This window comes from Ixodes scapularis, unplaced genomic scaffold (assembly GCF_016920785.2).
Source record: "Ixodes scapularis isolate PalLabHiFi unplaced genomic scaffold, ASM1692078v2 PGA_scaffold3__209_contigs__length_174095766, whole genome shotgun sequence".
Taxonomy (NCBI): Eukaryota; Metazoa; Arthropoda; class Arachnida; order Ixodida; family Ixodidae; genus Ixodes; species Ixodes scapularis.
Genome location: NW_024609868.1, coordinates 90228553 through 90251273, shown reverse-complemented (window position 1 = coordinate 90251273; position 22721 = coordinate 90228553). Strand labels below are relative to the sequence as shown.

The 22721-nt window shown below is 43.5% G+C and overlaps 1 protein-coding gene across 1 annotated transcript in view; it reads right to left on the bottom strand.

Moving 5' to 3' along the window:
* LOC8036170 (sarcosine dehydrogenase, mitochondrial) overlaps positions 1-22721 on the bottom strand; it is a 79366-nt gene that overhangs the window by 36893 nt on the left and 19752 nt on the right. Inside the window, exons 10-17 of the mRNA XM_040215795.3 lie at positions 20867-21008; positions 17922-18005; positions 15492-15605; positions 12136-12274; positions 9385-9495; positions 4378-4525; positions 1209-1302; positions 932-1094 (exon numbers count right to left, since the gene is read on the bottom strand). Coding sequence (XP_040071729.1) covers positions 932-1094; positions 1209-1302; positions 4378-4525; positions 9385-9495; positions 12136-12274; positions 15492-15605; positions 17922-18005; positions 20867-21008 — 995 coding nt within the window. The remainder of the gene's footprint in view (positions 1-931; positions 1095-1208; positions 1303-4377; positions 4526-9384; positions 9496-12135; positions 12275-15491; positions 15606-17921; positions 18006-20866; positions 21009-22721) is intronic.

The window sequence follows — 22721 nt, the reverse complement described above, 5'->3', positions numbered from 1 at the left end:
CAGCGTGCCCTGCCGTCGACACAAATATGCTGCAGACGAAATAAGGGAGCGAGAGCATGACAGCATTGTGTTTGTCATTAGCTCGGTTCTCGAGGACAGATCGGGGCCACTTTTTCAGATAAGTCTCTATGGCAGTTTCCCAACTGAGTGTTTTAGTAACGTTGGGTCGTTACTAAAACCCGATGCAATATTTGTGGAGGGGTGTGGCGACTTGCAACTATCATGAAGACTGCAGCGCTGCGATTGTTGCCTACACGCGAAACCTCAGCCATGCCGGTCTTCACGCCTCCCCGTATTCTAGCACACTGCGATCCAATGTCACGTTTTCGGCATTGCCAGTAAAGCTTCTGGGGCAAAATTCGAAACTTCGGTAACGTTGCAAAAAAGATATTTAAAACCAGAAATTTGGGTTACTAGTTTATAAGTGTCTATTAGTGCATCGAACCAATTTCGAGCCAACTCAGTGACTACCAAAATTTTACCGGGTGGGAATGCACACACCAGCACAGAGAAAGAAGACTTGCCAAATAGAGGAGTGACAGTCATGACGGTGACATTGCGACATGGTTACACCCCCAAGAGTGCTGAAGGTCTCATAACAAATGACCTAAGATTCGTCTCACACCTGAATGGCTGCTTTTGGAGAGCTCGCCAGAGTGGTGCATTTAGAGCGAAAAAATACCACAATCCATTTTAGATATGGACCCCCTATTATCACCTATGATTATAATTGATTACATATATTTATTTCTAAATGAGTCATGCATGTTTTTATTATCCCTTCAGTATCCTTTCGACAAAGTTGAGATGCATTAAAGGATGCATATACAATTAAAATTGAGGAAGGTCGTACTGCAACTTATGCAGCTCAATTTACGAGCCACGTGACGAAGCAGAAACCAGTTCGCATTTCCAGAGGTGTTTGACGTACCTTTCTCCAGGCTGAGGGAGTCAATGGCCCGGTAACCCGCGTTGATGAGTCCAAACTTTGAGCCAGCCTCGATGAGTGCGCGGTACACAGGGACGCAAGACGACGATGGAATGTGCAGCTCCCAACCCAGCTCTCCAACGAACGTCAGCCGCAGCGCCCTAACCTTTGAAGACGAGCAGACGAGACTTGCTTCAGACCAATCAGTAGACATTAAAACCCATTCCTCACTATTCATCAATGAGTGAGGTGACAAGAAATGAATCGGGGGCAGCATTACCTTATGGCCCGCAAATTGGATGACTTTGTGCGTGGAGAAGGGAAAGGCGGTGTCGGATAAATCGGCATCTGTTAACGACTGCAGCAGCTCGCGACTGAAACAAAGCAAACAGAGAGGAGAGAGAGAAAAACAAAATTGTATATCAGGTAGGCCTTCGAAAAAGCAAGATAATTGCAATCATTACAGATTAAGAATAGCTTGCGAACAGGATTAAATGAGTCATTGACCGAATATAAGGAGAACTGGAACACACAGAAAAGGCTTCACTTGTGGCATAAACATCTCTAACCCAAAGTTGGGTTAACATTAATATTGGTATGAAGTGAACAGCTCCAAGACATTTACAGAGTGAAAGAATTCGGAAGCATATAGATTGCCTTATTTTGAAAGCTGTGCTGGAATTACCAACTATCATATTGTTCAATTTGATATTAAGATGATATTAAGATTCAGCCTATAAAGCAGTCCCAGTCAACATCAAACACAGAATTAAATTTTCAACAAGACAGGATAGACAAACAAATGATATGTAGTCAGCCTCAAACGCAAGATTTGATGTAAAATAATAAAAGAGCCTACTGTGTTTTCCCAAATCAAATCTCGTCTACGGCTTGATTTGGATATAGACTTGTTAAGTTATAATGAAATAAGACTTGTGAAATCCTTTTCATCTTTAAGTAAACATTCTGAAGTCAATCTGAGAAAGACCATGGTTGAAATTACAGTGAGTGCCCCAGTTAGTGCTTTTTATGCGACACAACGGCTTGTATTCCGAAATGATGAAGGGTGCTTTTGAATTATGCGTTTTCATAAAGTCTACTCTTTATTGTGTTTTAGCCCTGTTAGTATAAAATAGCACAAAGCAATTGTAGGTAAACATGACAAAAAAAGTTTGGACATCAAATGTTTCTCAACCCTTTAGGTGGCAGGTTTCTTTATTTCCGCATGCCGAGAGAAAATTTTTCTTTCAGTAACACTGTAGCATGCTCTGTGCAGAATATTTATTTAAAAAATAAACATACAATATTTTATGAGCAAAAAGTTCATTGATGTCTGCACGCCCCCAACCTATAACGAATTTCTCGTATTGCACTTTACAAGGCATGGTGCTGTGCAGTGGCACCTCGACCTCCCACACCAAGGCTCCTCTGTTGAGCGGACTTACTCAGCCTCTGTTAAGTAGGAAACTGTACAGTAGGCTCATGATAATTCAAACTCGGATATTTCGTACTTCCAGTTAATTCAAACAGATCTAAAAATATTGGTTGTCCCGCTATGTTTTTAATGTATTTATAAGCCGCTTAATTCGAACATCGTTTTCGCTTAATTCATACTTTTTTGTTCTCGCGGCCCTGTTGAGTGCGCTTCTTTCCGAGCACCGGTGCACCGCAGAGAAGCAATACCCGCGGAGCTTGTTTTTGCGAGTGTTGCTTCTCCGCAGTGCACCGGTGCTCGGAAAGAAGCGCACTCAACGGGGCTCAAGAAGGCACGCATCAGCGGAAAACGGCGTTCACATTATGTGCTTCAAGACTAGCAAAGATGACCAAGACGACATCGAGGGTGAGGAACAGCTCACTGGCATCATGCTTTCTGGCCTTGAAGCCCATAATGTGAACGCCGAGCTGGCGGAATATGCTAGTCTTGACGACGATGTGTGTGCTTGTCGTGATGACTCATTAGAGGACATAAGGAAATAATGCCAGCACAGTACAGAGTGAGAGTGAAGATGACAATGAAGAAAGGGATGACCCACTACCAACTGTCACAGCTGCAAAGACTTTTGAGCATATTGCTCAGCTTTGGAAGTTTCTGTCTACAAAGGAAGAGTCCCGTAAAGAGCTACTTGGCGTTGCCTGGTATTGAAAATTTTGTTTTGAGACCTCATGTACTGACTAAACAGTCCACAATCAACAACTTTTTTGCCGGATGAATAAACTTAACGTCACAGTTCTTTCACCAATGTGTTATGCCTGTACTTGCTTATAATTAGGCCTATGTAGAGGAAACTAGCTATCCATGTAACAAATCATAATGTTGTCTGATTATATTTAGATGAATTTCTGATAATTCAATCTTCTGGTAATTCAAACTAAAATCTGTGACCTCCTGGAGTTTGAATTAATGAGAGTCTACTGTAACTTCCTTGTTTTCAGTCACCAGATACCGAGTACATTAGTAATTCCTAAGCCTCAGTGTTTGCCATGAAGCGAACACTTCAATGACAGATTCAGCATTCTGTAGCAACAAAGGAGCATACCGAAACAGAAGTTGCCTGAACAAAACAAAGTTACATGCCATTAAAAAGTGACACTAGAAGATAAAACATTGTTTTCACCGCTTCATCATACATGCCGCTACACATAAAAAAAATGACCGGCCAGTTGAGAGGGTCAGAGATCAAAGCGAAACTGAAACTACAAGGGAATGCGCCCGGGTACATACTTGGATGTGGCTCTTAAAGGGCTAAAAGTAAAAACATATTCTCAAGTATTCCTCAATTGGATCAATTTGAGAACATCCTTAGCACCCCCCTTGACGGCTTTCATGGGGTGAGGTAATGGACTTTGGATATGTGATTGCCACTTAGATCGCCTGCCCAGCTTACTGTAAAATACCATGAATGTACCAAAGTTGCAACAGGTCCTTATACCCTGCCTTTAAAACATTTGAAACAACAGTGAAGGAGGAGCACATCGAGCTCCTACCCCAGCAAGCTTTCGAGGCCACGAAGCAAATTGAGATGCTCCTCCGCATCCGCCACTTCTCCAAGTACGGCGGTGCAAAGGGTAAAGCTTTAATCTCGTACATTGGTGCAAAATGGGAAGCTTCATGCGCAAGCTCCGGTGCAAAGCAGTGAAGCTTGTCACAAAAGTGGTGGTGTAACGCAGGGTTCTACTCAATCCTACACCGCTCTAATGCCGTTCCGTCAGACCAAGCAAGGGCCCACCCTACCATGTGCCCCAGCTGCTTTTCTGCTGCTGAAACTAACAAGCATCCATGCCGTATTTTTTCGTTACTATCTCAAACGCTTAGGCAGGCGCTTTATAGATGTTTCAGGGTAGTGATTGCACATAACAACCAGCTTTTCCTACAGACACAAAAACTGTTTGTTTACTGGCCCAACAAGAACTGCGTAGAAGCAGACGTGTGAAAGCATGTGTCGACCAACCTTTTGGGTCCCTGAACACTGAGCATCCCCATGGAGCCCGACCGGTCTTCAACAGAAACACGGAACTTGCGGTCTTGGACCACAGATCGGATGTGAGAAAGGCTGTGATTTGCACTAGCTCCCGCAGCTGCCACATAGAAACCCCGGCCTGCAAAAGAAATGCGGCAGCATAGGCAACAACTTCAATATGCCTCAGTTATGCCTCAGTATAGTATATGTTTACTTCATGTAAAGTCGGCCTTAAAAAAGATGAACACGGGTGATGCATGGCCAGCGCGGGAAAACTGCCAGACGCAGCGCTGTATTTCGCGATAACACGGGGGCAAGAGTGAAAGGGACGTTCCCACTTTTGAATCACAGGGGTGCTTGGAGAGAGTTATTGTTTCTAGTCATTTTTTTATTGTATTTTTTTACGGTGGCCTGCTTTTGAAGGTGATGGGTCATGCGTAAGACAACGCTTTCTATTTCTGTTATAATCAACACAGCCTTTGCTGTGATATATATTTTATTTGTTGTTTCAAATTTGTGCATGGAAGACGGAGTATTTCCCTTATTAAAACGCGAATCTTTCACATTGCAACACAATCAATAAGATAAAGTGTAGAAGGCTGGAAAAGAAAGTCTGAAGTTGACAGCTGAGCGTCAGTAAATCGTAAATGACTGTAAGATGCAGATAAAAAAACGTTCAGCCTTTCCACTCTTGTGAAGAAGAAAGACCAGCAGAGCTGTACTCGATACACTGCCACGACGCGCACGCTTCCCGTTTCTTCTTGTCCGACACGCCGCCGATCGTGGTTACTCGCACATGGCGCACGTGACGCCAAACAGGTAATCCACGAACTCCCTCCGGAACATCGCTGTCGCACCCGGGAACTGTTCAGCCGGCGTGGAGTGCAGTCATCGCCGGGCCTCGCGCTTGCACTTGACCTTTGTGGCTTGATCGTCTTCCGTGGTGTTGGCCCGGCGGCACCCTTTACATTGCTGGTTCTGTTCTCGGAGGCAGCTTTCCAGGCGAGCGATGTGCTCTTCTTTGGCAAGGGATTCTGAAGCGCTTGACGCAGTGGAAATCGAGGTGACAGCGGCTTTGCGGCGATTACAGAGCCGTTCGTGCTGCTGCGTACATCGCTGCTCCTTCCGCAGCAAGTCTTCTATCCCCAAAAGGGTGCACTGCCGACCCATCCTAAGTCCGAACAGAAACTGATAAAAGCGTAGGAAACGGCACGCAAAACAGACGAGGACGAAGAAACACACGTGAAGAGCGCTGCGCTCGTTACGTGTGCTTCTTCTCTGTCGTCGTCCGTTTTTCACGCTGTTTCCTACGATGAATTCCCACCAATGCGCTGCCCAACTATCCATTCTTTTATGATAGCTGGAAAGGTTGGCATACTGGTTGTGTGCTTGTCGCCGTCGCTTATAGATGGCAGTAGCTGTCCAGAGGCGTTTTTGTTGACAAGTGTTTTGTACCGGACACAATCCTCGGGAACCTAGCCCATAGCAGCTCCGCTGTAAAAACGATAGCCCTGCTCTCAAGGAGCGAGCGAAAACAAAACAGATGTGCACAGTCACGCTGTGTTATTTGGAAAGCGCACTATGGGAACAGCTTCAGTGTGCTGACGTCCCCCATGCATCAGAGAGTGGACTAATAAGGTAATAGCAGCCCCAGTGTGCCTACACAATCGTAGCGCCCCGTGTCGCCTTTCTGCCGGCCGCGCCATCACTCCCTTGTGTTCATCTTTTTTAAGGCCAACAGTACCACAAGTTTACCGAGCACTATGCAGGAGGTGGAAATTGAAAATTTTAACACCATGTTTATAAAGAAAGACTAAAACACAAAAAAAGAATGTTGCATCCAGCATATTCCATATTTTTTGGTTTTCAAAACATCAGGTCATGAACCAACTGACCCACTTCGCAATCCTACAGCAAGTAAACAAGTTCTAAAGAATGTGCAACATGTACACTACTGATTCAGACAGCTGCACATAAACATATAAAGTGGTTCTCAGTTGTCTGTAATCTAGAATAAAATTGACTCCTATCTGTTTTTTCTTTATTCCGTTGGTTTTTTTAAGGGTCTACTACTTTCAAACATTTCTGTAAAACATTCATTGTTCACCTTTTCGCAGCAAACAAAACGAGACTGGTTAATGCACCAATAGTGTACTGTTTATTCGAGTGAATAAACAACCATTTGTGGCTTGCCAAGTCACAAATTTCCTGCATTCTAGCAGGAAAATAAAGTACAGTGGAATCTTGTTAATTTGAACCCAAAGGGAACCAAAATTTCGTTTGAATAATGCAAGGTTTACCTATTTTCTCGCGCATTACCCACATCAAAACTTTAAAAAAAATCCAAGGCAAAGTTGGGGTGCGGGTAATACGCGAATTTTGAAGCGAGTGTGGCTTCACAGTATGCGGCTCGGCACAGTACGCACAGAGCCGCATGGTCGGTAGGGACGTATATTCCCCAGAATCCCTCTTAGCCGTTGCTTCTTAGGTACTTTCTCCCGTCTCTCTTTGTTTATCTTATTTTTTGGAGTTGCCATCCTTGCATTGTCTGCGCGCCAAAACACTGGACTGGCCGCGCACCCACGAAGGGAGAACGAAGCAAGAAACGTCAATCTTGCCATCTTGGTCGTCCCGTTCCGTTCGACATGAGCTGTGCTCGGCCGCAGTCCTTTACGGCAGAGCAGAAACTCAAAATAATCAGCGTTGCCAAAAAGATTGGGAACCGTGCGGCAGGCCGAAGGTATGATGTCGATGAATCCTGTACACGCGAGTGGAGAGCAAAAGAAGCGTGATCTTTAAAGTGCAAGCCGTGACCGCAGGCCCTCCCACGGTCCCAAGACTGGAGCCTACCCCAGATAGAACCCAAATTGGCGGAGTTCAATGAGGAGAAGAGAGGCCGCGGCCACGCCGTATCAACAGAGATGGCCCACATCAAAGCTCTGAGGTTCGAAAAAAAAGACGGCATATTGCGCGACCAGTTTCGTGCCAGCCGCGGGTGGTTTCACCGATTCATGAAATGCCAAGGATTTTTTATCAAGAGGTGGACGACCTTATGCCAATGACTTCCTGACGTCTATGAGGAGAATTAGTCAACTTCCAGCGCTACGTGATCAAGCTCCGAAAGCGACACGAGTACTTGTACTCGCAAATTGGTAATGCAGACCAAATTCTAGTGTACTTTGAAATGCCACTGGACACTCTCTTCAGAAAAAGGGCTCCAAGTCGGTGAGCATTTTGACGGGCGGCAACTTGAAACTGCGCCGCACAGTGATGTTGCGCGCGTTAGCAGACGGCACGAACCTATGGCCATACGTGATCTTTAAGCACAAGACGCTTTCCACTGATTTGCCCTCCGGGATAGTTGTGCGTGCGGAGGACGACTCCTGGATGAACAGTCATCTTGTCGTCGACTGGTTGAAAACCGCATAAGAGAACAGGCTGGGTGCGATGTTAGTGCGAAGGTCAATGCTAGTGCTGGACGCGTTCTGGGGCCACAACACCAAGGAAGTGAAGACCCGTCTCGCGGACAAGACGGACCTCGTCATGATTCCAGGCGGGATGACATTCGTGCTTCAGCCGATGGATGTTTGCTTGAACAAGCCTTTTAAGGCGCATATGAAGTGCATGTACACGGAGTGGATTGCCGAGGAGCAGTACGACCTCACGTTGACGGGCCGGATCCACAAACCTGACATAGCAGTACTTTGCAAGTGGATTATCAACACATGGAAGGCGATTCCTGCAGAGATGATTCGCAAGAGTTTTAGAAAGTGCTGTATCAGCAATCGCCTAGACGACATGGATGACGAGGCTCTTTGGGACAATGAAGATTCTTTAACTGATAGCTGCAGTGACTGCAGCGATGAATAATGTTCCAATAAAGGTATTGTTTTTGATGACTTTGACATTGCTTTCCGTGGGTAATTATGCGGGTAATATGCGAGGCCTTTTTTTTTTCTTTTTCTAACAATCGTAAGTTAGGGGTGTGGGTTATATGCAGGGGCGGGTAATACGCACTAAAATACAGTAAATTACCGGGAGTTTCCTTCCTAGAAACAGATAGGACGGGACCTGCATGTTAGTTTGAATTATCCGCAAGCTTGAATAAGAGAATTAGAATTAACGAGATTCCACTGATGCTGTGGTGTCTTATTTGACAATTGACAAAAAAGTCATCAGACTCTGATCCCTAAACACTTAAATTTCAAGTACTTTATGCAGAAACAGGAGGAGAAAAGCTGCATAGTTTTTAATCAACAACCATAACCATGACATGAGCCTGGCACGATGTCTGAACTTCTGGACATGTCGAGACAAGGCTTCCTTTCCCTTGCAATACCAATGCTGCCCGAAATTTAAACTGTACTACTTTAAAATATTAAGCAAGCATGCACCCAAAACTTGGAAATAACCCTAAAAAAACTGTAGGATAAGTGCATAAGTGCGTAATAATTTCAGGTGCGAAAAAAAAAAAAAAAAGGCTGAAGGGGCGCACTATAGGCTGATTTTCACAGCTTTGCACCTGTTTGCTTGGAGAAGCGATTGACCACACTGGCCACATCTATTTAAATATGTAAATACGGGAATAAATAGTTTGATCAGAACGAAGGCAAAGACGACCACATGCTCTCGAATTATTTCCAAATGTTTCAAAACTAGCAGGTGGGTGGTTATTCTGATAGCGGTGGATGATCGGTGTTTTACTAGAATGCTTACTTTTTGAAACTGCAACATTGCCTTTTTGATGATCATCTGCAACCTAACATAAGTAAACTTTCCAATTTTGCAAATCGATTAAAAAGCTAAGGTATGTCACACCAAAATTGTGAATATATATGAAAATGTTATTGCATGTCAATAATTCCTCACTGAAGACCCCCCCCCCCCCCCCCCCCATATAGGCTTCACAAAAGTATTGTAATTCCAATGAAAATCATTATCTCCTTCTGAACCGAAATTTCGACAGGCATTGAGAGTTCATTGCTCGAGGGGGCTTACCGTCAAAACTGGGGTCACAGGCCAAGCCGTCACCGGGATGAATGGCGCTGACAGTCAGGTCAGCCTCCACCATTCCCCTCGAGTTGAGCATGCAGGTATACACGGTGGAGCCTGCACAGACCAAGGCAAATAAATGACAAAAGCGTCGGACGCAACAACTCTCACTGAGAAAGCAGTACAAGCTGTTGAGAGTAACCAGGGTCATGCCATCAAAACCACATGATCACGATAACTTAATAAAAAAGTTATAGACCAAGGTGCAGCCCCATATACTTCTAAAAAAAAAGGCTATTCATGAAGTTGTTGAATGAAACCACCCCAGAAGTATGGTCGACATCAAACTCCCTTTGCTTCTATGGCTTTCACAAACTTCATTGAAGCACTTGTTTGAGCAGATACTCAAGTTTGTTGTCAAAAAGTACAGTAGACTCCCTTAATGCAAACTTGCTCAACCTGAACTCTCAGATGTGTCAATCAAATCGGGAATTTTCAATTAATTTCCCAAAGACACAATGCAAAAATATTTGCTAAGCACAAACCACTTGTGCACGTGTTTTGGTTACTTCGAACTTCCAGACTTGAAGGGCAGTACCAACAGTGCCGACCAGGAATTCTTTTAAGGTGGGGAGGGGGGGGGAGACTGGAATGGTTGGGAACCGACTTGGGAAGTGGAGAGGGGGACATAATGCTCAGAATGAATGACGAACGTGTGACAGCAATGGTCGAGAGTTTCCTGCCATAATGCCGTCTCGCTATTGGCCAATGGGAAAATATGGGCATACTCGGGTCGTGTTTAAGAGCTTCCTCAATCTCACTTAAGGGTAAAGGTTTCACACCCTTCGTCTGTGCAATCGGGAGATGTGACCAGCCAGACTAAGTGATCTATTGGAGTAAAATTAAGAACAAAGCGTCGGTGGCTTGGCGCTCTTGGGTTTGGGGTTTCAGAGGTGTTGTCGCGTGCTTCGTCTACTCTGCGCTGGCTTTGACAACAGCTCCAATGTGCTTTAAAATCTATGACAGTGCGGTAACGGTGGAGATGCATCTAAGCTCGACAGATGAACCTACTACTCAGTGGCATAGCCAAGAATTCTTTTGGGGGGGAGGCGGGGGTGGAGACTGGAATGGCTGGGATCTCTGACTTGAGAAGCGGGGAGAGGGACATAATGCATGGATATATTACAGGGCTGGCTGCATTTTGGGTGGGGGTGGGGGTCGGGGGGGGAGGGGGCTCCAGCCCCACAAGCCATACTGCTGGCCATGAAACTACTACAGCTCCGCCTATGAAGAGAAGAACATAAAAGTTTCCTTGGGAAAACTGGTATCCAGATTATAAACCTGCAACTTGGAAAAGTTACAAAATACTCCCTAGACACTGTGGGAGAGCACAGTTGCAGTTTTGGTTACTTCCTTAGTCATTTGCACGAGCAATGCACATTCAATCAGATTATGGCCGAATCTCAATAATTTGAAGCTTACGGGGACGGCGAAACGCTTCAAATTGAAAGCACTTTGAATGAAAAAACAAACACACTCAAACAGTTTGCTTTCTATTCTAGGAGACGTGCAACATTCTGCTAATGAAGACACAAACTGTTAACTACGCTTCGCAGATTGCAAATGTTTCTTAGGGGACGGGTGCCTTCGGCAGTTTTTTCGCCAAAGAAAATACAAAATTGTCCTCTGTGATACCACAAGCAGTTTCTGCATCAGCGGCCTTGGGCCACTAGGCACAGAAAGTGATGTAACCGTTCAAAGGCCTAACCACTAGCACAATTTCACGGTTTTGAAGCAGACTAGAGGCCACGACATGTTTGAGCTTTGTTGACATCAATATATTCGACGGCAAAACATCTGATAGGGCTGGATAACGCCTCAAACCAAGCTTTGTTGGCTGTACACACCGACCTCACTCAGTAAGAATGACTGTGTCGTGCGTGTGCCCGCAGTTGTGCTGGCTTGGCTCAGTGTGGCTTGGCCACTTAATTGGCTTGGCTGCCTGGTGGCCTAGCTGCACACTGCGCCCGTTCCCTTTTTTTTTTTTGACCACGCACATGGTAGATCAAAGTGATAAAGTGTGCACGGGTGCGATTTAAGTTGGGTCGGCATAATGGTGAGGCATATTCATGCTCCCGAAGTTGCCAGGCGTCTCGAGCACGTGAAACAATTCTCGGAAGTAACCAGTTTCCAAACCTGAACTTTGAATCACCTTACATTTTTTTCCCCCATAAACTCGTTTGTGTAATTGCCAGGACCACATCCCTCCTTTGAACTAACTGCAAATTCATAAATATTTGGGTTAGCTCTACAGGTTCGGTAATTTGGCTCATTCTGACAGGTCAACATTCTTTGGTTGCAATTATAGATCGACCCCTAATTATAAATAACAATTCTGAAGAAAAAAATGTTGACCTGTGTTTGATTAAACGAGGTAGTTGTCCATAGCTGTGAAGCTCCACGTAAAATAAACTGCTGTATGAGTGTTGCTTCCTCTAACACCTCATCTATGCAAGGCTATGTTTCCACTAAAACAGGAATAAACTGATACTTTTAATGCTGTCTATAAAGCTAATTAAACCGATTGGAAAAAATATTTATTTGTGGACCTCGATACGAGCCTTAGTTCAGTTGAAATGATTAAACGAAAGGGGATAAACGCGAGCTAAAAATTAAACAAGAGGAAGCAGGTATGACACAAGCTGCTGATACAAGCAAACAGTCACACAGCATGTGAAGGGTAAGCTTGCACACTACCTTCAGGCTTGCGCATGTTGTTGGTGAAGATGAAGTCAGCAGCGGCCTGAGCGTCCGGACCCGTCATGTAAAACTTGCCGAAGTAGGACATGTTGAAGGCTGCGACACCCTTTCGGCAACCCAGGCATTCCGACTTGATCTGCAAAATAAGGTGGCAACCGAGTCTTTGCCCGTCGGGCACACAGGATTCCTGGAGTGGTGTCACACAGCCAGACAACCCCCTGGAAGTCCAGGAATGTGCCACTTCGTTAATGTATTCTATTAGACCCTGTAAATTGAACATTAGCACTCCTAACTTCCAAATTTTGCCAACTTTTGTAAATATAAGTATGTTTGACAGAATTGTCTAGTTAGCTCCAGTGCTTTGCTACCGAAGACGTACTATGTCACATTCCCGCAGTGCACGGGTACATAGGGTGAAGCACTCCTTCAAGGTTGAGCAATGCGCATGTGTGGTGGTTATTTGGAACCAAGTTACAAAATGGTACAAAATCACCACATTCTTGGGTTTCAAACATTATGATTACAAAATGGAGCTTTGTTTACATAAAAGCTGCAATATATCCTCTTCAGTGGCCTGCCCTTTATTGCAAGCTGTGAATATCTAGACCAATAAGGTCATCAAACAAAGAACCTTACAAAAACCCGGGAATTCAGCTTCATGATCATTATGCAGTTAAGGACCTGCATGTTTTGCAGTGTGTTCTTTTGCTCTCAATAAGTGGGTTTGGACCTTCGAACTATCAGCATGGAACCTCTGAAAGGTGCCTATTCTATTTTAATGTTCAAATATTAAAAAAAGGTCCACCAATTCTTTAGAGCTGATTCATATGTGCGGTAATATTTTAGAGTTTATTACAATGGTCTTGATTACTAAGCAAAAATCAAACACAGCAAAATTATCTAAAACTCACACTGCCTTCCTGCAACTGGAGACTGATTTATATTTGTTGCAAGTCTGTTAAATCTATTCCACTTCATTTGTAATGAATATTAGTCGTGTCTCCTTAAAGGGGCACTGACACATCAAAATCATATTTTTTTTTATTATCCGAAACGGTCGAAAACGATGCCGGGACATTACCCTCAAAATTTGAAATTTGGGAATTCAGTATTCGTGAAGTAAAAAAACAATTTCCAAATGCCGAATTCGAAGTTCCCGCGCGATCGGCGCCGGTGCCTTGACGTCAAAAATTGCGGAGACCTGAGAGTCCCCTTTCCTGTCACCACTCCCTGCTGTTGCCATGGCGACCCAAAGCGAGGAGGAAAGGAGCGAGCGCCGGCTAGCGCCGGCGTTGCGGCGGACTGGTTTTGAGCGGTGTCGCCTGTTTTCCGTTGGAGGATACAAATCCAGGAGACGGCACCACAACGAACTCCCGATTTTTGGTATTTCAAAAAGAAGGGCCGTAGTGCGTTCGCAATTGCGTTAAAAAACATGTTTTAGGATTGCCGTCATTAAATGTTATAAAGATGCCGCCTACAAAGCTTCTAAATTTCCTGATTTTTGACGTCACCGATCAAAAGAAGCGAGGAGGCGAGAGGCGGGAAAATCAAACGGCAAAAATAAAAAGGCGCGCGTGCGCGCAGGAAAATTTTTTTTCGCGATGCGTTTTTTTTTGCGTGTTTATGGCTGCAACTTGCATCGTTTTAGACAATACAAATAAATACGACCTTTGGGGTGTCAGTGCCCCTTTAATATGAATGTCATTAAGGGGCAACACTAATCTTAGAGCTTTTTTGCTTATTTTACGACAAAACCCAATGAAACTGAACAAGCTTATTCAACTTTTCGTGCTGATTTCAAATATTTGATCATTTTCTCAGTCAGTAAAATTGTCCTTAGGATAATTAAAACTCACCTGCCTCTGTTTAGAGGAACAATAGGAAAAAAACTACTCAAAAAATATCCTCTTTAACATATAGCTAGATGCTAAAAAGTATAGAGAAGACAATCTTGGAGGCAATTTTCAGATTAACGCATTATTAGTGATTTTATCACACATTGAAGTTCAATGCTCAATGTGTGTTTAACAAGTATTGGAACAAAAGACCAATTAAAGTATTTTTAGACCTTAATTAAAAATTCTGCTCTCAACAATTTATGCTTCACAAATTTAGCTACATGCCTCAGAAAAAATTATACTTCTCTCTGCCCTAGATGCTAATATATCCCTCCTGCAAATTTTCAACGACTCAAAAAATTGTGTCGTGTGAAAACAGTGTTCTAGAGTCAACTTCAATGTACATTCAGCCTGCATAGACATTATAAGTTGATTTATAGCTCAAATATTCATCCACGAAATTAAAAACCTGGTAGATTCAGGAAAGCAATGGCTGTAGAAGTCTACATTGTCATTTTCAAAAGAATAAAATTTTAGGAATTTTTTTGCCTCCAAAGACTTATGTCCCCCCTTAATATGTAGAAAACATTTTCAAGGGCAAACTGGGTTTCTTGCGGGTTCACGAGTTTGTGTGCATTATATGTGCGCGCGAAATTGGTTCACGTGCCGTGCAAGTTGATCCCGCGTGTTTATTGCATCGTAAAATACGGGTCTGCTGCGTCTGCGATCCGCGTTTTTTGTTCCTGTGGCATGTGCATTCATAGTGGGTTCCCACGTTTTTTGTCCGTGATGTCGTTTTCTTTCATGCACGGCGACGGTGCTGCGCCGCTGCTCTTCGGCGAGTTTTCGGCGGGAGCGCGATAATTACGTTTCTTGACTTGCACTCGTGCGTTGCTGCGGTTCGGCGTGTTTTCGGTGGCCGCGGAGAGTTATGTTTCTTGCCTTGCACTTGTGCGTTGCTGTGCTTCGGAGTGTTTTCAGCGGGCGAGCGACGGATGTTATCTGGATTCCAAGCGTCATGGATAACCGATGCCAAGATCATTCAGGCTACGTGCCTTCAACAGGCCACACCTGAAGACCCTTCAACCCTAAGTGTCAAAGATTCTGATGCCAGCAAAGAAATGCCCCCACCTAGTGCAACTGACGTAGCGTGGGCGCTGGACACAACCGCGCGCTACTTCTCGTGCCAAGAGAATGCTGGTGCCAAGAAAATGCTGATGCCGCGTTAGAGCTAGCCTCCAAGCTCCAAGCGATGTTGTTGATTCACGAATGAGGAACCATGCACAGGCATGCATCACAGATTACTTCCGCTGGTGATCGGTGTAAATAAATGTCCCGGAACTCGTCACTCACGTGTTAGCTCAGTGCACATGCCCCACCCAACGCAGCGCTGCACGTAAGTGCTCGATTTAATGAGCTTTCTTTAATTCGAACAAATTTTGGTCCCCCTCGAGTTGGAATTAACGAGATTCGGCTGTACTACATAACGAAGGTTACTGTAATAATTGAACTTACGATTTCATGGTGCTTTGGAAAACCGAAAGTGTAGTCCATCTTCAGCCTGTCTCCGTAGGTGTCGCTTTCGTGCTTTTTATTCTCGTAACTTCCGTAGTAGTCATAGTCGAGGACCTGTCGCCAACCAAAAATGGGATGTAGTATAAGTTACGCAAAACTGCTGGCTACCATAAGAAGGCTCACTCCTTTACTTTCCGGCAAATCGTGCAGGGGTCAAATTAGCCAAATCTTGTGATTTAGAGTACAGCTCTGTTTTTAGGCCAAATTCTTGGCCGCTCACAATGATGGGCTCTCAAATATGAGGAAAAATCCTTGGGAACCATGAAACTGATCCAAAAAAGTAGACACTCCGATTTTTCTTCACAAATGGGCGAAGATGATGCACAAGGAAATGCAATAAACACCTCAATTTTCCCAAGGACCAAAATTTTCTCACCTGACAAATATTGCAAACAAGTGATCTGCAAATATTTACCACCCCACAGTAACGAGTACACAAAAAATCACTTCAAATCGAAACATATTTCTGAAACCCACACTTCATAAACTAATGCAAAATACTGAGCCCACGAAAATGAAGTCAGTTATAGTATAGCAATTTGCTGCCAATATTGTTACAGCAAAAGCTCATGAACTCGCTCCTCATTAATTTTAGTTTTTGAATAATTGGAACTAAATGCCATGGCCTGACCATGCTGAATAGACAGTTATATATAAAAATACTAATTTATTGGCTCCCAAATTGGCACTCCCAGTTATAATTCGAACCGTGCACAATCATGCAAAAGGAATTGCCAGAGACAGCACTGCCAATCAGGCAGCAAATTGCTATACTATAACTCTTTTTGTTCACCAGTTGCAAATTTGATAGTAACAAGCATTCCCAGGCCATGTGCTGCGCTTCCCTGACATTTCATATGTGCACAAGGATACGTGCAGCAAAAAAGCAGTTGTAAAAAAAAAGAAGAAAAAAAAAGTGGAGGATGACAAAAGCAAGGGGAAGGGCACACGCGCGCGTAGGGAGGGCAGCGTAAATGATCGCAAACTTTGCCGCGGAAATTTCAACTGGAGCTTAAGTTAACATATTTTTGTATATCAAATTATGGATATACAAGTCAAACCCGTTTATAATGAACAGCAGGAAACGCTTTGATAAGTTTGATATAGCAAAAACCATTTACAACGAACTTCCACAATTTGTTCGTTGTAAGGCGAGAGCTTCTCTTTCTTCCTTATTTCTTCACTTACACCTTGTAACTCGCGCAATATTTTTTTGTTTTTTTTTTTGCATGAGCACAGATTTTTTTTTTATTTTTGTAGTTTATCTCTTCTACTGAATCGCTTCTCTTCGTGGGCTACCGCTTCGGGATGAAATTTTTTTTTTCTATGCGTGCATGTAGAGTGTTTTTTTTTTTTTTTGTGGCTTTCTCCCTTTCTGAATGGCTTTTTTACGCTCAATTTTGTTAGCGGCTTGAGCTTTTATAATTTTCTTTCCTACTTTTTTTTTTGGGGGGGGGGGGGGGAGAGGGACAGGCTAGAAGACGATTGTTGGCGCGTTTTTGGAAGCCTTCCCGGGGGAGGGGGGGATGCTTGATATAGCCAATATGTTGTTTGTTATAAACAGTACTTTTTACGTGCATTTTTATTTAAATTTTTCGTGAGTTCGATATCGACAATATTTCGCTGTATGTGGGTTCGTTTTAAACGGGTTTCACTGTATCGAACTACTTTATGATCCCCTTTGAATTTGATATATCCCAATTCAACTGTAAAATGATAATGAAAAGAATGTAAAAGGAAAGGGAACATCAGTGTAGCCATCTGTGTTGCAGGTTACAAAGGCGTTCACTGTCATACACCTCTTCGTCAGCTAAGAGGGTGAAATCATGACTTCTGGTAAGCCCACGCACAACAGCTCAAACGATTTGGCAGCTCCAAGCATTGCCGGGCCTATGCGGAGGCAAAACTGACCCTTTTCCTTTGAGTTTCCTTAGTTCAAACTTTGATTAATTAAAACTTCTAAGCATTTCTTTGAAATTCAAACTAACAAGCTTTTACTGTACTAAGTCTCCAAAACATAATGCTACCATTTTTGAGACTATTCTAGAATCCTAAAGAGGTATCAAACAGTATTCAAAAATTATAGAAAACATGCTAAAAACTATTTAGCAAACAACTACAGTAAACAAATCTAATTTTGCAGAATTTGCAAAGTGTGCATTTTGGGAAAAATTTGCAATTGGGAGTGGTATGCTATGTTTTCTTTAGCATGTGGCAAGATATTTGTGGGATAATTTTTCGTAATACTTTCAAGTTGTGAAATCTACAGAAATTAGGTTTTTGCAAAACTGAAGTTGTTAACAGTATTCAGAAGGTAAAGCGAACTATCAGAAATGTGATCTTGTAAACATACTTTGAAACATGACTCACAGGAGAGGGCCCATCCTGTGCAAACCACCCTGGACGCTCCCAGCCCAGGCGCTCTTGGAAGACACACCCAGACTTGGACATCTCCTGCAATAGGCCACAAAACAGCAAAGGGTGAGACCTGCACACATTTTCACGGCACAGTGAATTAATGTGAAAAGTTAACAGACACAAACATCTAGACTACGTTAAACCTAGACAAGACAGCAAAGCAATATGGAATGCATGCGGTGAGTGCTCATCATTGGTGCATTTGAATGCTTTGGAATGATGTGACAGCCTATTACAAAAAGAAAGAAAGTGAATGCTCAGAAGCAAGGCACACTGCATGACCAGTACCACCTTCCCCCAAGTATTGCAGACAATACCTAAAAAAGACATGAGGTATGAGAGGAATTCAGTGAGTTATCAGCCTCAATCTAAAACAAAATAAAACAATGCTTTCAGTTTTTTATGTTCAGTATGGGCCAAGCCAGTCCAATCTGAAAGATTAATTCCTTAGAAAAAATATTAAACTATCTGCACCATAGGTTAATTAAAAACTATTATCAGCATCTTGTCCCCAAAAGGCTCCCTTTGTTGAAAGAACTTCTTTTTAGTTTTTGAACATGAACCACTCCGTCTGAGCTAGACTCATTATCATTAACCTATAATCCTGGAATGTGACATTTCCCCAGTGAAAAGATAGTGGTCTAAGTCCATAGTTCAAAGTTTATTTTCTAACATATGCATTGACATAGTCACCATGGCAAAAGAGATGCTGAGAAAACAGCTTAGCAAGGCCAGGGAGCCATTGAAAGGCAATATAACTACAATTACTTTTTTGGGAACAGTATTTTCTAAAAATAAATAAACCCCAATACTTGAAAACTCCAAAGGAAAAAATTATCAAAATGTTTGTTAACCCTGATTTTTAAAGAATCCAAAGAAAAAGGAATTTGTAAAATCATTCACTTCACAGTGTGCCTAATCACCCTAGCAAAAACTCACTTGTCAATCCCACTGCTCAATTCAGTTTTAGTTTCTAGAACCATGGGCCTACAAGCAGTCATAGCAGTTGTGCTGCTCTGCTTGCATAAACATTCACCGCTTTACACTAGTGCTCTTATGTGAAGTTTCACCCCGTGCATGAGTGCTTTTGCACGAAGCTTCACAGCTTTGCACCAGTGCACTTGCATGAAGCTTCACAGCTTTGTACCAGTGCTTTTGCATGGAGCTTCACAGCTTTGCACAAGTGTTCTCATGTGAAGCTTCACCCTTTGCACCAGTGGTCTTGTGTAAAGCTTCACCTTTTCAGTTTTGGGTGGGCAGAAATTGCCCACCCAAAACTGAGAGCACTTTAGGTAAAAATAAGGGGTAGGCTAACATTCGGTGTTCACAAGGTAGCTCAACTTGAGCCATTGAAAAATAGAAAGTCCTGCTACAAATCAGGATGGGCTATCTGTTGGGGATGGGTCGTCTCTCGGGATATTACGGTAGTGCTCTTGCATGAATCTTCGTCCTTTTCACCAGTGCTCTTGCATAAAGCTTCGCCGCTTTGTGCTAATGCACTTGCGTGAAGCTTCGCTGCTTTGCACCACTACTCTCACATGAAGCTTCACTACGTTGTGCCAGTGCTCTAATGTGAAGTTTCACTGCTTTGCACAATAGCACTCATGTGAAACTTCACCACTTTGCATTAGTGCTCGCGCATGAGGCTTCTCTGCTTTGCATTGGCACGTGCTTGTCAATCTTTATCGTTTTGCGACGACATGCTCGGAGATGCAGTTAGCAGAATGGAGCGCCCGAGTCAGATTGATGGGGTCGGGAATTTTCGCTCACCAATATAGGTCAACATCCTTTGGTCACAACTATAAATCAACCTTTAATTTTAAAACACTTCATCAGAAAGAAAACACTAACTCATATTTGAATAAATGTGAATGACATTAAACATGACTATTATTAGAAAAAGGAAGTTACATTTCGTGCCAAAAAATTGCCTCGTGAAGTGTCCCTCGTGGAGGCTAGCTCTGCACTGGCACATTCGTTCACCTGTGTCTGTATCAAGCCTCATGAAGCATTTGTTAGACAAATTTGATTAGGGCCACAGAATGTTTTTGAAGAACTGCACTGTGTACAGTCTGCTGGAGGAGAAATCTCAATCCAGATTTAGCTTGCTTACAGCCATATTAGTGACACCAAAACCACTTGACTAATAAAGTTTCATAAATGAACAGAATTTTTATTTTTAAACTATACCGGTACATTCTTTCTGATCCCCTGCAAATAGTTTCCACTGCCAGCTTTGTTCCCTTTCTTGACGTTTTCCTAGCTTTAAGCCTGGGTTCAAGCTGGTGCACTTGTGAGTGCAAACCTTGATCTATAACAAGCTTCATACAGTTGCCTCCACCTTAGTACTGGTCAGACACTTGAATGAGAGAGCGACAATGAGCACATGCCTTGAACCTTTGGTGTTATGTGAACACCCAGCGGCTCCACTGGTAATAGTAGCATAACATACCCTCCATGGTTCACGCTCATAGTGACTCCGCCTCACATGTCATGCAGCCATGACACATCATTTGTTACTAGTGGAAAGAAGTCAAAAACGAAGAAGTGGTAGATCAATGCTATGCTTAGCATCAACAATTTTGTGTCATATTGTCAAGGCGAGCATAACTTCCGCAATGCTCCAACGCTGTGAAGGCTACTTGTATGAGTGCATAGTTTTGTTTGGCACTTCCTTTACTTGAAAGCATGTGAATGAAAGACAAGAGGAAATCACTTTCCTAGCAATGCAGGGCTGCAGGACTGTGGAAGCTGCCCTAGCATCGACAACGCAGCTCAAAGTGATTGACGCCCAGTATAGGTGCCAACCAATCAGGGATGCAACGTGAAAATTGGGAAACTTGCGAGTAGACAAAATATTTCTGAGACGGCTGTTGAGCCTGCAAAATGTTTCCTACCTCATGCAGCGGGTCTTTGCGCATGTTCCTCGAGGCAAGAGGTTCGTCACTGGGATAAACGATGGAGTAGTTCTTGACGTAAGACTCGTGGCTGCGTTCTCGTACCCAACGTGCATTGGATGTTAGCTCGGGCGAGAACCGCCTGCCCAATGAAAAAAAAGGTGTTTCGTTTCTTAGGAATTTAAGTTCAATAAACACAACACAACATTCTGTACAACTGAAAGTGACTTTCTTAATCAGCAAAACAGACCCCATCTAACTTTCTTATGCAACATGAAGAGCCAATCGTTAGGATTTACAGAACACCAGCGAATGACGACAATCTTGCCATCATGCAATGTCCTCGAGTCTGACTGAACAAAACAAATGCTTGCAGTATGCCGGGTTTCCAAAGGCTGTGGTTGTATCTGTAGCAGAAGGCGTCCTTAAGAAAATTAGAAAGGACGTTAGCCCGCGCCCAGAGGCAGGTCAAGCGAGACAAAAAGTTGCAGTTGTGCCCTACATGCACAGAACAGCGCACAGTCTGGGAAAAATAGCAAAACGTGTAAACGTAAAAGTTGTTTACTCTGCACCCGAAAAGCTCGCAAAAATGTGCAAGATGACATATCCATTCCGCAAGGTACCGGCAGGCTGCCCAATCAAGCACAGGAGTTCGTTTGTCGTGTGCACGGAAGAAGTGGTGTACCGAATTCCGCTTTCATGTGGCAAGATTTATGTCGGCCAGACAGGCAGATGTTTAAATGTACGGTTAAGGGAACACCACCAGAAAGAGAAAGGAGTTCGGGATGGCCATCTGTCGTGTTACTGTCATGACTGCAGGTGCAAACCATTATTTGCTTCTTCTATTGTTCTCGCTAGACACAAAGATAAGAGTGTTAGAGATTATGGAGGCTGACGCTATAAATAGTTCCGGCACGTGTCGTGCCAGTCTGGTGTCAATTGACTTGGCGGATAAGGACTTAGCGTACTTGCGGTCAGTGGCGGGGCCACGGATTGGTTGAAATGTGGTGCGGTGACGCGGTGACGCAGTGTGTTTCTACGCCAAGGCTCTTGATTTAAATCAGTTGAAAGTTAGCGCTCTGTGGTGTCTGTTCTTCCTATGTCCCTGTCTTGAAAGCGCAATCATGTTTTCTATCGTACCATACCAACTTGCCAAACAATCAGCACTTGTCAACAACACAAACAATAATAATATAAAAAAAAGAAAAAAACGCCATTCAAAGTTGCGGTGTTGCGGGAACGAGGACAGCAAACAAATATATTAGTAATTTCATTTGGTGATCTCGACTTTTATCGCAAATGAGGTGTGTGGTCGTGCAGGTGCTCGGAAGCAGTACGAAGACATGAAGTCGATCAACCAGCATGCACAGCAACACAGTGACACTAAACACAAGTTATGCACCTCGAGTGCCTCGATGACAGAGTTGAAAACGAGAAAGGCAGAACCGGACAGTCGAAAGCCGATTCAAACAAAAAGGAGAGAAGATGGAACAGGCGGCACGCTGCAAAACGCAAACGCAAGATATAACGGCGGTGATTCTGAGATGTTGCGCCTAGTTAGCCTTCTTGAAAATATGATGTTCGGCACCGCTAATTACACAACGCGGCAGCCCCCTATCGATGACTACTTCGGGCAATGTCCTCTCGTTTTGAGTAAGATGTACTTCGAGATTCAAGGCTTTGCACAAAATATTTTGTTGTTTTCTTACGTTTTTAGATAGGTAATTCGCAAATCCGCTTAATTCGCACATTTTTCGCTGTCCGACCAGCTTCGAATGAATGAGGTCCTACCTTCAGTCAAGTTACGTGTAGTTCCGGAACTACCTGGAAGCACAAGTGTGTCCTCTCGCCGTAA